This window comes from Bufo bufo, chromosome 2 (genome assembly GCF_905171765.1).
Source record: "Bufo bufo chromosome 2, aBufBuf1.1, whole genome shotgun sequence".
In the NCBI taxonomy this organism is placed as follows: domain Eukaryota; kingdom Metazoa; phylum Chordata; class Amphibia; order Anura; family Bufonidae; genus Bufo; species Bufo bufo.
Genome location: NC_053390.1, coordinates 141,695,326 through 141,711,630, shown reverse-complemented (window position 1 = coordinate 141,711,630; position 16,305 = coordinate 141,695,326). Strand labels below are relative to the sequence as shown.

Here is a 16,305-nt window from a genome sequence, read left to right as displayed (position 1 = left end):
CGGTAGGCAACCACCAGCGACTAACCTCCCCAACCCAATGCAGGGGTGGAAGTTCTGGTAGCACAATGTACCACTTGAACTTCTCTAAAGTAAAACCATCTTCAGGGCAGCAGCTCAGACTTGATTTGGATACTTGGTAAAAAGCTCATTGCTTGGAGACTATTGCTCTAAGTACCCATCCTATGTACTCTCTCATTACCTATTGTGATTTTGTGCATACAGGCTTGTATTTCATTGTACGTGGTCATTTCTTAAAGGGTCACTCTGTTTTCACAAAACTTTTGATATGTTAGGTGGGGGTCTAAGCGTTTTGACCCTCACCGATCTCTAGAACAACGGGAGAGAGGAAGCAGGGCCCAGGACGGAAGACAAGTGGGTGGGCCCTCTCAATGCTTGCCAATAACTAGTAGTAGGCTAGTAGTGTTCAGATAACATAACTATAAACTGACTGAGTCTGGAGACAAAGGGGGATGGGCCTTCCATGCGCTCCGGCCCCCCAGTGCCACGGGCCCCATTTCAGCTGCGTGGTCTGACTATATTGGCCACGTTGCTCCTAGTGGCTCATTTTCATACATTAAAACATCATTTTTCTCAGCAATGAGGACACATATGAACATGGGACCAGCACAGATGCCTTCAGCTGCCAAGCGCACATGTAATAGGTCAGCCAGTGTCATAGGGACAAATCTGTTGACAGATGGGTTGCTATATGCTCATCTCTTCTTTGAAGAATGCTTACTGTAGATGATATAACAAATACAGACCCGTCAGAAATCCCATTATCATCACACGACTATGTATATGCTGTATATTAGATATTATGTATAAGATCCCTTACATTTTATGCTTTTCTTTACTTTGCACAAGAGATGGACCTATTAATATTTGTATGGTGCTGATCTTTTATTTTTGAGTTGCTCCTTTTCCATAGGGAAGATTATGGCAAACAGCCCAGAGCCCTCTCAAAGCTACAGCTTAAAATGAAGGGTCCTGCTCCTTAACCTTCTAATTTAAAGTTGACAAACTGATTATTACTGAGTGTCTATACCCAACAAGTACCAACAAACACCTGACCCAGTGTGTGACATCCATCCCATGCACAAGGCCTTACAGTATATTATGCTAATACAGTACGGATATTATCTGTGGCAGTCTAATTATTAATATTATTATTCTCACGCTTAGATATCGCTGACATAATCAGTCTAATGAATTGTAATTATTTGCACTCAGCTAATGTGATCATCTCTGTAACAACATTCACATTTCTGTCTTACTAGTCCTATAACCTAACAAGACTTGTACTACATAAACTGGATACATGAACTTAAATCTACAACAAATACATTAAGACCTCCTGCACACGACCGGATCAATGGTATCTGCAAATTGCGGATCCGCAAAATACCAATGCGGTCCATCAACACTAGGGAAGACCACACCGCCTGAGATAACAACCAAAGTAGCCTGTGCTTTACACAAACTATTGCAAACTTTTATATCAGAGTTGCAGTGTCAGGATGGTCATTTTACAGTTTTTGCCAATACAGAATGTAGAGAATTTTGGTTGTAGTTACTGCCTCCAGTTTATACTTACATCACGTCTAAGGTGCAAGTTATAGGAGTGGGTAAAAGGGGTGTGAACAGTCTGCATTGCCTAGAACAGGGATCAGCAACCTCCGGCACTCCAGCTGTTCTGAAACTACAACTCCCAGAATCCTTTTTATACTCCTGTGGGAGTTACAAGAACAGCAGAGTAAAAGGGTCCATTCACACGTCCGTTGTTTCTTTCCTGATCTGTTCCGTTTTTTGCGGAACAGATCTGGAACAGATCTGGACCCATTCATTTTCAATGGGTCCTGAAAAAAAATCTGACATTGAGCTGTCCGTTTTTTTTCAGGACCCATTGAAAATGAATGGGTCCAGATCTGTTCCAGATCTGTTCCGCAAAAAACGGAACAGATCAGGAAAGAAACAACGGACGTGTGAATGGACCCTTAGGCTACATTCACACGTCAGTATTTTTCTATAATCCGATTTTCTGTCCTTTTTTTGCGGATCCGTTGTTCCTGTTTTTTCCGGATCCGCAAAAAACGGAAACATGTATAAATTTCAATAAGCAAATAAAGTTGTTTGGACTTCTTGAAAAAAAAAAAATTAAAATTTAATTTCCAGGAACGGATTCCGTATAAAACGGATGACATACGGAATGACATCCGTATGTCTTCCGTTTTTTGCGGATCCATTGACTTTGTATTGTACCAGGATCCGATTTTTCAGGAAAAGAATAGGACATGTTTTATATTTAAATGGACATGCGGAACGGAACAACGGAAACGGACAGCACACATTGTGCTGTCCGTTTTTTTCCAGGACCCATTGGAAATGAATGGGTCCAGATCTGGTCCAGATCTGTTCCAGAAAAAACGGAACAGATCAGGAAAGAAAAAACGGACGTGTGAATGGACCCTAACTGTGCATGCTGGGAGTTGTAGTTTCACAGCAGTTGGAGTGCCGAAGGTTGCTGATGCCTGGCCTAGAACATTGAAGTGCAAATAGACTCCACACTACAGGCTGCCATAAAACAGTCATTATTTACTAATGGTTCTACATGGCGATTGCTGGATTTTTGAGCCACCTGATATCATGTCACTTATTTTGAAATGTTTGGGCAACTAAGTCTAAAGCAGGGCCTGACTGACCATTTGGGCATTAGAGCAGTGCCAGAGAGCCCACACCCAGAAGGGCCTACGACCGCTTAGTCAGTTACAGCACTCTTAATGGCATGTTCACAGACGTCAGATTTGTTGCCGAAATTTCTGCATCTGAAAATCCGTTTTGTACGTATGGATGGGGTTGATCCTGCCGCATGTGCGTGGATTGCAAGCTCCGACACATGTTAATATGCCCTTTAAAGGGATTGTCCGGCCTTGGAGCCAACAACTACTATGGTCCTAAGCTGTCCCCTTTAACAAAAAAAACACCACTCACCTGTCCATGGTCCCATCAATGCTCTGTTTCCAGTCGCTTCCAGGACCAGAAAGGGGTTTGGTCCTGTGACTGCTGCTACCAATCACAGGCCTCAGCCATCACATCAGCTTGAAAGATTGGTGACACAGCCTAAGGCCACTTTCACAAAGACCTCATGCACACGGCCGTTGCCCGGCCATGGCCGTATTGCGGCACACAAACAGCGGGTCCACAATATGCGGGCACCGGCCGTGTGCTCCCTACATCACGGATGCGGACCCATTCACTTGAATGGGTCCGCAATCCAGAGCTGCGGTGCACAAAGGAAGGCACGGAGTGCTTCCATGGTGTTTCTGTCCGTGCGTCCACACCCCAAAAAAAATAGAACATGTCATATTTTTATGCAGTGTGGACGGATCACGGACCCATTCAAGTTGAATGGGTCTCGAGCCATCCTGGCTGCCGCACGGACGTTGCCCGTGCATTGGGGACTGCAAATTGCCCCAATGCACAGAAAGGCCGCACAATGGTCGTGTGCATGAGGCCAAAGTGAGTGTTCAGTGAGTGTTTTCCATCAGTGATTGTGAGTAGATCCTAGATAAGGTATAATTTAATGGAAAGATTTGTACCGGATCTGTGTTTCTCCCCCGCACCTGGTAATGGATCACAATCACTAATGGAAATCACTGACCAAACACTGACTGTATGAAAGCAGCCCCAGGCAAGCGTCTATATACTGCTACGGACTGTTGCCACTTGTGTTGTATCATTCCGGTTTTGAGACCTGGCAGAGGGTCTCAAACCCCAACCAAAACAGTTCCATGTTGTCCCCATTCATTGTCAAAGGGGACAAAACTGATCAGGATGCATTCGGTTCCAAGCTGCGGTTTTGTGTCCAGCCTGCAAAACGGAACAAACCAGATCTGGCAGCAAAATCAATGTAAGTCAGTGATGCCGGATCTGGGTTTTTTTCAGATCCAAAAAAACTGATCCTTCACCCATTGATTTAGGGCTCATTCAAATGGGCGTATGCTATCCGCAAAAATGCGGATCCGATTTTTTGCGGATTAGATGCTGACCCATTCAGTTCTATGGGGCCCTTTTCTATTACACGGTTCCGCAAAACAAATTAAACATGTCCTATACTTGTCTGTGAAAATTAGGACATGGCCCTATTGAAGTCTATGGGTGTGCAAAAATACTGAATGCTATCCGTTTTTTTGTAGATACCATTCAGTATTTTTGCGGACAGCATACGGCCGTCTGAATGAGCCCTTACAATGATTTTAGTGCCTGATCCAGTTTGTTCAGTTTGGATGTAACACAACCGCATCCTAACGGAACGGATGCATCCGGATGTCTTAACATCAAACAAAACCGTTTTAGTCCGGTTTTGGGATCCTTTGCCGGGTCTCAAAACCAGAAACCAAAACGTGTGAATCAGGTCTAAATTGTATGAGCGCTCAGTCTGCTTGATCATCAAGTGTTTCTTTGATTACTTTGGTAAAATGTAAGTCAAATATAGAATTTTTAGTACTTTGGTTACCAGATTTCTGACACAGTGCACTTCATTAGTGTTGAGCAAATCGAAGTGGACCTCGATCCTAATTTCAGGAAAAATGTGATTAGTCACGAAGCTGAATTTCCTTGCGCTTTGTGGTAACAGATAAATTTTTCCTGAAAAAAATATACATGCTCACCTCATCCATTTGCTCGCGGAGAAGCCGTCGTGGCCATCTTGATTGATCAGCGCACTCGAGATTTGGCACGTTTTCTTCAATGAAGATGGCCGTGATGACCTCTCCGCCAGGTGAGTATGTATTTTTTTATTTTAATTCTCTGATTAACCTCTGAAAGTCCTTAATGTGACTGTCAGATGCCTCGATCAGTGTTGAACTCAGCATCTGAAGGGTTCAATGATGGGCGGCACGATAGCTGTTCCCCGTCATTGCGCCTGCTACATACAAAGGAATGCAATTAGTGACAAAGTAATTCGGAACTAATCGAATTTCTTTGTGAACTTGAGTGAAGCAGTCAAATCGAATTTTTGATAACTTCGCTCATCTCTACATGATAGACCATTGTAAATCTGCTAACCATCCCCTTTCCTGTACCTGTTGTAATGGGAACAATCTAGTCATATCAGGTCATACAATTAGTTTTTGCTGTCCTACATTAAGATGGGATAGGAATCCACTTTTTGTTTCCTGGCATATTTATCCCATTTCTGCTATGACTTCTCCCTCCATATCTTCCCATCTTGTATGACTCAGTCCCAGCTGTAGCCTTAATTCGGTTCTCAGGCTGATAAAAATTCCATATTCCTTCTATTAATGGGATGCATCCACTCACCAGTTTTGTCTCTGAATTTGTGTTTAAACAGGTGCAATATCGTGAACTAAAACCAGACCTCAGTCACAGCCCCAGCAAAAGGAAGAAAAATAATCTTGGTTAGCGAATGTTCCGCATGGAGAAGAAAGGCATCTGCTCGATGCAGAAAAAGGGAAGCCCTACGGCCTCACACGCATCCTCATTGTTTATGTTACCTTATATTGTATTTTTATCATGATTGAGACAATTTGTATATATTGTATAAAGGCAGATACCATTGTACTATACTAATTTGATATAAACTTGGGAGTCCATGTCTATCTGTGTGAATGCTCAGCATTCAGATTAGTGTAGATATTGTCTTCTGTAAGTACATGGCTGAGATAGGCAATTAAAGGCTGCACACTATATGCATATGCTTTAGCCAAAAAAAAAGCTATATTTATTATACAGAGCTATTCTTTGGATTTTTAAAGAATAATATGCACTTTTGGATTCAGTGCCTAGCGGTTCCCCGGGTTTGGGTGTGTAAGCTCAGGCCTGTGAGAGCTAATATAATATTTAAAGCTATGGTGTGATACATTCTGTGACTTGTCCCTCAAGCTCCTCTGTTCTTTAGGACCATCACACATACAACCACCCAGCTCAAGTCATTAAACCAAAAGAGGAGGGAAATAGTTTGTTTGCACAGAAAAAATGTACTTGTGAAATGATGAATTCCTTATGATAAATTAGAAAACAAATGAAAATATCAGTCACTGAGCCAATTCTGGGTGAACCCTTAAATCGTAGGCTCTTCTTTGAAGGGCGTTAATTAATTATATCACCTACATAAACATTGCAAATAAATTAATTTGTTACCATTCACAGCTGCAATCAGACATCTGCAGACTCTGAGTTCATCTACCCTAGCAACCCCTGCTGCTTCAGTGCTTGTACAGAGTTTATTCTAATAATTAAAGGGGTTTTCCGGGATTTTATTTTAATATTTATGTCCTATCCTCAGGATAGGTCAACATCGGTTGATCGGCTGTGTGACATCACGTTCATCGGTCACATGGCCTAGGCCTGTGATAGCTAACCTCCAGCTGTGGTAAAACTACAACTCCCAAGATGTACACTTGCTTGGCTTTTCTCATAACTCTAGAAATAAATGGAGCATGCTGGGAGTCATAGTTTCACCACAGCTGGAGTGCTGGAGGTTAGCCATTACTGGCCTAGGCGCAGCTCAGTCCCATTCAGGCGAATGGGGATGAGTTCCAATAACAGGCACAACCAATACCAAATGGACAGCACTGTGTGTGTTAAGCTGCGGGGCTCTGGGGAGTGCCGCAGCTTCCTCAAACAGCTGGTCAGTGGGGGTGGCCGGAGTCAGACTCCCTCCGATCTCATATTGATGACCTATACTGAGGAAAAGCCATCAAAATGGAAATCCTGGAGAATTCCTTCAATATTCTGAAAAGTGTAGTGTTTATACAGTGGGGGAAATAATTATTTGACCCCTCACTGATTTTGTAAGTTTGTCCAATGACAAAGAAATGAAAAGTCTCAGAACAGTATCATTTCAATGGTAGGTTTATTGTAACAGTGGCAGATAGCACATCAAAAGGAAAATCGAAAAAATAACTTTAAATAAAAGATAGCAACTGATTTGCATTTCATTGAGTGAAATAAGTATTTGAACCCCTACCAACCATTAAGAGTTCTGGCTCCCACAGAGTGGTTAGACACTTCTACTCAATTAGTCACCCTCATTAAGGACACCTGTCTTAACTAGTCACCTGTATAAAAGACACCTGTCCACAGAATCAATCAATCAAGCAGACTCCAAACTCTCCAACATGGGAAAGACCAAAGAGCTGTCCAAGGATGTCAGAGACAAAATTGTAGACCTGCACAAGGCTGGAATGGGCTACAAAACCATTAGCAAGAAGCTGGGAGAGAAGGTGACAACTGTTGGTGCGATTGTTCGAAAATGGAAGGAGCACAAAATGACCATCAATCGACCTCGCTCTGGGGCTCCACGCAAGATCTCACCTCGTGGGGTGTCAATGGTTCTGAGAAAGGTGAAAAAGCATCCTAGAACTACACGGGAGGAGTTAGTTAATGACCTCAAATTAGCAGGGACCACAGTCACCAAGAAAACCATTGGAAACACATTACACCGCAATGGATTAAAATCCTGCAGGGCTCGCAAGGTCCCCCTGCTCAGGAAGGCACATGTGCAGGCCCGTCTGAAGTTTGCCAATGAACACCTGAATGATTCAGAGAGTGACTGGGAGAAGGTGCTGTGGTCTGATGAGACCAAAATAGAGCTCTTTGGCATTAACTCAACTCGCTGTGTTTGGAGGAAGAAAAATGCTGCCTATGACCCCCAAAACACCGTCCCCCACCGTCAAGCATGGGGGTGGAAACATTTTGCTTTGGGGGTGTTTTTCTGCTAAGGGCACAGGACAACTTATTCGCATAAACGGGAAAATGGACGGAGCCATGTATCGTGAAATCCTGAGCGACAACCTCCTTCCCTCTGCCAGGAAACTGAAAATGGGTCGTGGATGGGTGTTCCAGCACGACAATGACCCAAAACATACAGCAAAGGCAACAAAGGAGTGGCTCAAGAAGAAGCACATTAAGGTCATGGAGTGGCCTAGTCAGTCTCCGGACCTTAATCCAATCGAAAACCTATGGAGGGAGCTCAAGCTCAGAGTTGCACAGAGACAGCCTCGAAACCTTAGGGATTTAGAGATGATCTGCAAAGAGGAGTGGACCAACATTCCTCCTAAAATGTGCGCAAACTTGGTCATCAATTACAAGAAACGTTTGACCTCTGTGCTTGCAAACCAGGGTTTTTCCACCAAGTATTAAGTCTTTTTTTGTTAGAGGGTTCAAATACTTATTTCACTCAATGAAATGCAAATCAGTTGCTATCTTTTATTTAAAGTTATTTTTTCGATTTTCCTTTTGATGTGCTATCTGCCACTGTTACAATAAACCTACCATTGAAATGATACTGTTCTGAGACTTTTCATTTCTTTGTCATTGGACAAACTTACAAAATCAGTGAGGGGTCAAATAATTATTTCCCCCACTGTACATGGCACTGATATGATGTGCTGCCAGAACAAAACTACATGCACATACCTTGTACAGCATCACTCTGATAGTCTAGGATTTGCTATTACGGAGTACAGACACCTTGGCCCAGATTTACCGTACTACTGTGCCTGTGCACCAGATTTATCATCCACCCCTGTGATAAACCGGGTGCAGGTCTAGATAGCCTCCCTAAGCTTACACTGTCTTTAGGGTTAGTAAATCTGCCCCCTTGTGTACTGCCATATGGTGACTTCTTAATGCACTTTATTCACTTCTGTATTAGATCAGAATAACCGTTTTATGATATGTTGAAACATGCCACATTTTTTTCATGGACTCGTTCTGAAGAAACCTTGTTTGCTTCCTCATAAATTCAGTGGTACATGAAGATACAGTTTTGGCCTTTAGCATGCTTTGGGGCAGTATTATGGATCCATACAATTTGGATCTGTAATAAGGCGATGTGCATGGGCTCATAGAAGCAAAAACACTTCCAGAATATAATGTAGAAAACTCTTAGCTTTTTCTTGTTCAAATAGAAGCCAGCAGAATTGTGATTGCAGCTCTGGACTATAATATACAGTATGTTACAACTTAGGATCAGTGCAATCTAGGTAATGTAATGTATTTGCAATGTTACTCATTATTTTATATATATATATATATATATATATATATATATATATAGTATATTAATTCAGGCAGCACTCACTTTCACAGTTACTCCGGTGCACGCGTCTCACCCTTGACATCAGGCAGGTATATCCATGAAAAATCAACACAGCACTCTTCTTGTAAAAAACGCGGTGTATTTATTCACACATGTGAAGAGTGCTGCGTTGATTTTTCATGGATATATATATATATATATATATATATATATATAACCCATGCTCTGCCTAAATTTATATTTGGATAAATTGATCTGATAATACAGCTTTAGATGGGAATGGCAACTACTGCCAGGCTGATTTTCCCTGTAGTCAGCATAGTGCCAACCCAGACCAGATGAATAGATAAGTTATTTTAAACAGGCTGGTAGTTGCTATGGACAGTCGCTGGGGTTGTCATGCAGCATTTAGCTAGCAACCAGTCTGCCTCAGATTACCGGGGTCTTACATACAGGGGTGCACCACCAATGAGGCCAGGTGAGGCGATCACCTCAGGCAGCACCAGGTAGGGATAAGAGAGGGGCAGCGGAAAGGGCCATGGGCAATGAGTGCTTTCATTGTGGCAAAGGGGTTAAGTTAAGAAATTGGCATGGGGGGGCGCCGTCTCAGTTTTCGCCTCAGGAAGCAGAAAGGCTAGGTGCACCCCTGCTTACATACTTATGTTTTCTCTACTGGAGGTGGACTAGGCTGAATATGCATCAAAATGAGTGTATAAAGTAATAATGAGAAAATTGATGGTCTAACCAGTAAGACCCTCCAGCCCAGACCACTTTGACTGGGAAATATCTGCAACGCCATTCAAACAGCATTTGCATGATGAGTGCGAAACCACTACATTTGTTTTATTATGGGGAAAGGGAATATTTTATATCCAGCTGAATGAAGGGATTTATAGATGTAACATGAGCCTATCACTTCCCTTATTTTAAAGGATTTTATAATCGTGTCTGTGGTGACATCTGTGACAAGTTGGTCAGTAGTTCTGTGAAGATGTCTGTGAAGAGTCTGTGTTTGGTTCGTGTGTCATCCGTATTCCATGGACACTGCTAGGCTGAAAATTAACTTCCAGAGCATCTCCTAGCAGTGATCCGTGAAAACAATGGACCAGACACAGATGGCATCCATTTAGTGTCCATGGTTCTCATGGACCCATAGACTATAAGGTGTGTGAGGGATCCGTAATCACGGACAAAAATAGGGCATGCTTCCCTGGTGTCACCGCTGACCCCGGTCTGTGGAAAACCACTGATGTCTGAATACACACATTAAAGTCAATGGGTACGTGAGCGTTCTGTGGAGACCACAGTGCACGCCTGTGATTCACCAATGTCCGAAAGAGGCCTTACTTTTGTAAATGGAGGCATATACAATTGAGCTACTGCTGAATTTGGAAATGCCATGCCTGTACCCATTTTAATTAATAAAATAAATAAAAAGTTGCATTAAGGCTTCTTTAACACATAGTATTTTTATGGCATTTGGACGTAAAAACACACTTTTTATGTTGTTTGCAGGGTTTTTTAAGCATTTTTTTTATTGTAAAACTTTTACAAGTGCTTTTTTTCAGGTGTTTTTCAATTCTCACAGAGAGTCAGTCCTAAAGCCTAAAAAACACCAAACCTAGATCATGCTGACAAAAACGCCAGCAACACAGTGCAAAAAACACCATGCAAAAAATCCTTTCCAGTGAATTCCATAACTCTTTATAGACTTTAAAGGAATAACTGAATGCATATAATATTGCTAAAAACTACAAAACTGCCAACAAATAGACTATATGTAAAGCTAGCCTTTAGTGTGGTGCTTTTTTATTCATTCCTTTAAAAAGGGCCATAAAAAATGCATGCTTTTTTTCCCTATGGCCTCATGCACACGAGCGTATTATCTTTCCGTGTCCGTTCCGGTTTTTTTGCGGACCCATTAAAATGATTGGTTCCGTATACGGTCCGCAAAAAAACGGAAGTTACTCCACGTGCATTCCGTTTCCGTATTTCCGTTCCGCAAAAAAATAGAACATGTCCTATTATTGTCTGCATTACGGACAAGGATAGGACTCTATTAGGGGCCAGCTGTTCGGTTCCGCAAAATACGGAATGCATACGGATGTCATCCGTATTTTTTGCGGATCCGTTTTTTGCAACATGCATTTCATATTTCCCATAGACTTTCAGTTAACATCTGGAGTTGGCATTTATACTGCAAACAATGCACCAAAAAATGTTTCAAAGAATGCAAATATAAAAACAGCAAAAAAAATATTTGTGAATCTAATTTGAATAGATGAATTGCATTATACAGATACAGTACCACAGACATTAGCTGATCCCAGAGAACCTACTGCTGGGACCTCTGATTCTATGTGTCTCATCACATTCACATATAGGGAATATGGACGTCATAGGAGGTTCAGGACCCGCTCTATGGTCAGGTAACAGCTGGATGCTAGAAGTCCTCTAAAGAGGTAGAGATGGGCTGTCTGCTCTGGCTAATAGACAAGGGTCCTGTTTGTGGGACCTTCTTCTCATACTTCAATGCCATAGCAGAACTAATGGAAAGCAGACAACCCCTGAGGTATGTCTATTTGTATGCGCTGGCATGGTTTTACTAACACCACACCCAATTTCCAGAGTGTCCATATATAATATATTTTATAAAATATATCCATGGCCATGCATAGGGGTAGAAATATAGTCAACTGATAAAAAGGTGCTTTACCCTGCACCGTACGTCCTCATCATATGAGCAATTCTAATGAAGAGTGAGAGGGAACACATTTCTTCCTGTTGTACAAGAAGTGGCCGAGGGAGCGAATTCTCACAATGCAATGATTTGATGGCGTCTGGGTAGAAATGAAAAAAAGAGGATCTGTCAGCTCTGGGGACACGTCAGTTTCAGTAATTAATTGCATTCCCAACAATATAATAATGCTTCTGCATCTTTTCTTGTAACATTGTGTCCTCTATTATTCCTCTCGAATTGTATTAATACATTTATGAATAAATTGACAGCTTGGTGTTACCAGTTGGGGGGTTGTTTGGCACTGTCCATTCAGTGCTGACAAGGACTGTGAAGAGCAGGGGGTCAGCAACTTGTTGTGAAACTACAACTCCCAGAATGCTCTATTCCCTGTGCTACATGCACACAACCGTGCCGTGCTTTGCGGTCTGCAAATTGCTGATCTGCAATGCCTTGTCTGCAAAATGGACAAGAATAGAACATGTTGTATTATTTATTTATTTTTTTGCTTGCTGGGCCATGGAATGGAGCAACGGATGCGGACAGCATCCTGAGTGCTGTCTGCATCTTTTGCCGCCCCATCGAAGTAAATTGGTCCACATCCGAACAAAAAAAAAGTTGCAGCTCGGATGCAGACCCAAACAACTGTCGTGTGCATGAACCCTTAGGGTGTTCCAAGAACAGCCTAGTAAATTTGCATGCTGCGAGATGTAGTTTCACAACAGCTGGAGTGCCTGAGGTTGCTGACCCCTCGTGTAAGGACACATCACTTTGACAAAGGGAATCGTAACAGCCAGTTGTCCATTTTTTCAGAAAGTTCCAGGAGGAATAACACAGTAACGGCAAGAAAATGCTCCAGAATGTATTTGGTAATGAAGGTATTTGTTAAAACAGGCAGGGGAGCTGACAGCTGCTCTTTAATTACATTAAACAGTGTTTAGGGTATGCATTTTGCTGTAGAAAATATGGATCCATATCAAAAACTGCTATGAACAGGGGTGCACCACCAATGAGGCCAGGTTAGGCAGCAGCAGGTAGGAGCAAGAGAGGGGCAGCAGAAGGGCCATGGGCAATGAGTACTTTCATTGTGCAAACGCTCATCTCTACATATTCAACTGCATTGCTGTACTCAGGACAGCAATACAGTTGAATGCTGCGACGGCAGTAATGTCTCCCTGGCCCACTGTTTCCTCTAATAGGCTTTAGTTCTAGTTCCTGTAGCCCATCAGAGGCGGGTGTCATCATTATCGCGCTGCCTGAGCCGGGCAGCAGAAAGGCTAAGTGCACCCCTGGCTATGAACCATGTCAGAATCTGCAGGCGCTACATGCGGATTTTGACACAGATTTAATGGCGGATTTGGCATAGATCCGGACAGATTCTGTGCTGATTTTTTACGTACCCTGTAGATATGATTTGTTGAAACAAGCACAGTGCAGGTCCCTGAATAAAGACCTGACCATTGAAGTAGATGCATTCCAGCTGCGTCCTCCAGAAAACAAGCTGCATTTTTTTAGGTCTCCGTTAGAAGAAGTGAGCTTCCCTTCCTGAGCATTCTGAGTATCCTTTAAATACAAGAATGCACTCTTTGGAATATCCTTTGATGACGATAGAACAATCATAACTAAGCCACATATTTCCTTTTTTTTTGCATTATTCTTAATTTGTTTGTAAGATCGTACAGTATGTTGTGTGTGAATGAACTTGCCTATTGCAGCTCCTCTACCTCTATAGTAAGCCAGAAAATAGGTGGCCTGTGTAATCCTGCACCTTTTCTTGTAAGTACTACAGGCAGATACTTTCCTTGTAATTGCCAAAGTACTGCTTTATGTTCATGTACGTTATGAATTATTTTGTAATAATAATAATGACGATAATGTAACAAAGGATGCAGCGCGGCCATAACTTTCAGTAACGCATATGAGTTCTGCACAAAAGGGTGTTTTTCTTTTGTAATATATTGTTGTAAGAAGACATTTTCTCTACTTTTTATTAATCTTTGTAGCGTCATTACAGATGCATATCAGGCTGGGTTCACATCACTGTTTCTTTTTCTGTTCTTCTGATCCATCAGAAGAACAGAAAAAAAAAAACTGATCCTGAAAAAAAAATTATCCTGTAACAAAAAATGAAGGATCCTGAGCATCCTTTATGCACATTTTGCAACCGTTTTTTTAGACGGAAAAAAAAGTCCTACATGCAGGATCCTTTTTTTCTTTTTCTTTTCTTCTGACAGTTCAGAATAATGGAAAATGAAATGGTTAAGTGAACCGGCCTTAGTATGTTATGTGCCTATATCCCTGCCCTTTGCAGTAGGCTCTTCTATCATTTTAGTCCATCACTGGGCACAAATAAAATCTTTAGTAGGGGATGCGATAATGTGGAATTAGGAAACATAAACCTAAACATACATAAAAAATCGAATAATGAAGTAGTGGTGGCAGATAAGGCTAGGGCCACACAGCGACATGTGTGGCACCAAAGTCACGCAACCTTTTTTATAATGACAGTCTATGGTGTCGCACTGCGACTGCTACAAATCCATCCAAGCTGTAGTTTTGTGCAACTGTCGTGTCACAGTCACAGCGTGTCGCATTGTGACACCATTGACAATCATTATAATAAATATCACACGACTTTGGTGTGACATGAATATTGCTCGACACATATCACAATGTAGTCGTACCCTTTCTGTCACGCGACACATGTCCCTGTGTAGCCCTATCCCTATCAGAAGCCCACGGAATGACTACAAAGTGCTTCCATGGGCTTTTGGATCCATGCCTCCCCACCACAAAAGATCCTATCTTTTGCCATATCTTGAAGATCATGGACCCATTCAAGTCAATGAATCCACATCCGCAGCATTGAGTGCACACGGCCGGTGCTCGTGCATTGCGGACCGCTATTTGTGGTCCATTGCACGGGCAAAGAGCCTGTACGTTCGACTACATGAGCCCTAAGACATAGGATTAACGTCTTGTAAAAATTTTTTGGGAATTATATCGTTTTTCCCGCTCAGATTAGTCACAGTGATAAAATACTAGAAAAGGCCATTGTAAATGACCATATAACCATTAGGATACATTCATACATGGCAGATTTTCTGCAGAAATTTCTGTAACTGCCCTATTCATCTGAATGGGGCATACACAAATCCATGTGCATGCTGCAGAAACAGCCCCATTCCGACATATGGGGAACGTATCATATTATTCACAGACATTTCAGCTACAAATCTGACATGTTTGAGCTTTTACTAGAAAAAGAAGTGCTGATGGTTGACTGGCAGAATTGTCATTTGAGTGATCACAGGCTGGTATACATGATGTGCTATCTCTATAAATGGGGAAAGCAGTAAATAGTTGATCCATTCTTTTACAATTTAAAGGGGTTTTCTGGGATTTTTTTTATGTTGATGGTCTATACACATAATAGGCCTTTAATATCAGATCGACGGGGTCCAACACCTCTCAGCCAAAGTATTCAGCAAAAAAGAAGGACTATATCGAAAAGCAGCACATCCAAAAGATATAAAATATAATAATCTTTATTATAGCCACAGCAAGACAGAGGTTAAAATATTATATTCAATAAAGACCCTATGATGGACCCAAAATACATCCCTACGTATAGAGTAAGCACACACCTAATTCTCAGTAAGTATAATACTGGTACCCAGATAAACCAAAAATGGAGAAATACTATAAAATAGCACGCATGATATACAATGTCAAACATAAATAGATACATTTACAATATAATGGACATGTCCAGATTAAGATGTGCACATTTTCCTGCACCACGTGTATCGCTGGTGGGCACCTGCTTCCTCAGGGGTCTAGATCATCTCTAAGACTGTCATCTCCAACCTTTGACCTGTTACAAAGGTTTGCAACATCCGGAAAACCACAGGTTTGGAGAACATTCAGCAAATTAATTCCATAAGTCTCCCTATGGCCCGGCATTACATATAAGGCACCAACTTCCCAAAAAGCAAAACTGTGATGGAACGTCAAATGTTTTCCCATATGAATATGAATTTTCCCATATGAATTTGTGATAAAAAAAAAAATCCATCTCACTCTACATTAAATCGTAGCCACACTGAGGTACAGCATGGACCCACAGATTTCTATAGGTGCCATATTATGTTTGGTGATACGGCCATGTGCAGGAGCCCTAAGAACCATTTTGCTGTGAGGGTAGACTTGTAGAGCAGAACCGAATATGACAAAATTAAAAATGTATTATTTTCTTGTAATAAATTTTTAAATCTTTTTAATAATTGTTATTTTAAGTAAACATTAGATTATTCTATAAATCTTCACCAAAGATCCCATCACCACCAGAAGTTTATGTGTGGGGTATGTGGAGTTTGAACAGAAGCAGCACCTTTATTAAATGCCATATGTAAATGGTACAGTTTGAGAAGCTAAGGACGGCTCCGACCATTTACAAGCTACAAGCTTACTGACCAATATGCTGCATGTCAAATATGTC

The 16,305-nt window shown here is 41.7% G+C and overlaps 1 protein-coding gene across 1 annotated transcript in view; it reads left to right on the top strand.

Moving 5' to 3' along the window:
• Positions 1 to 6,316, top strand: part of MCTP1 (multiple C2 and transmembrane domain containing 1) — a 796,241-nt gene extending 789,925 nt beyond the window's left edge. The window contains exon 21 of the mRNA XM_040421550.1: positions 5,354 to 6,316. Coding sequence (XP_040277484.1) covers positions 5,354 to 5,425 — 72 coding nt within the window. The 3' untranslated portion in view covers positions 5,426 to 6,316. The remainder of the gene's footprint in view (positions 1 to 5,353) is intronic.
• Positions 6,317 to 16,305: the final 9,989 nt, after the last annotated feature.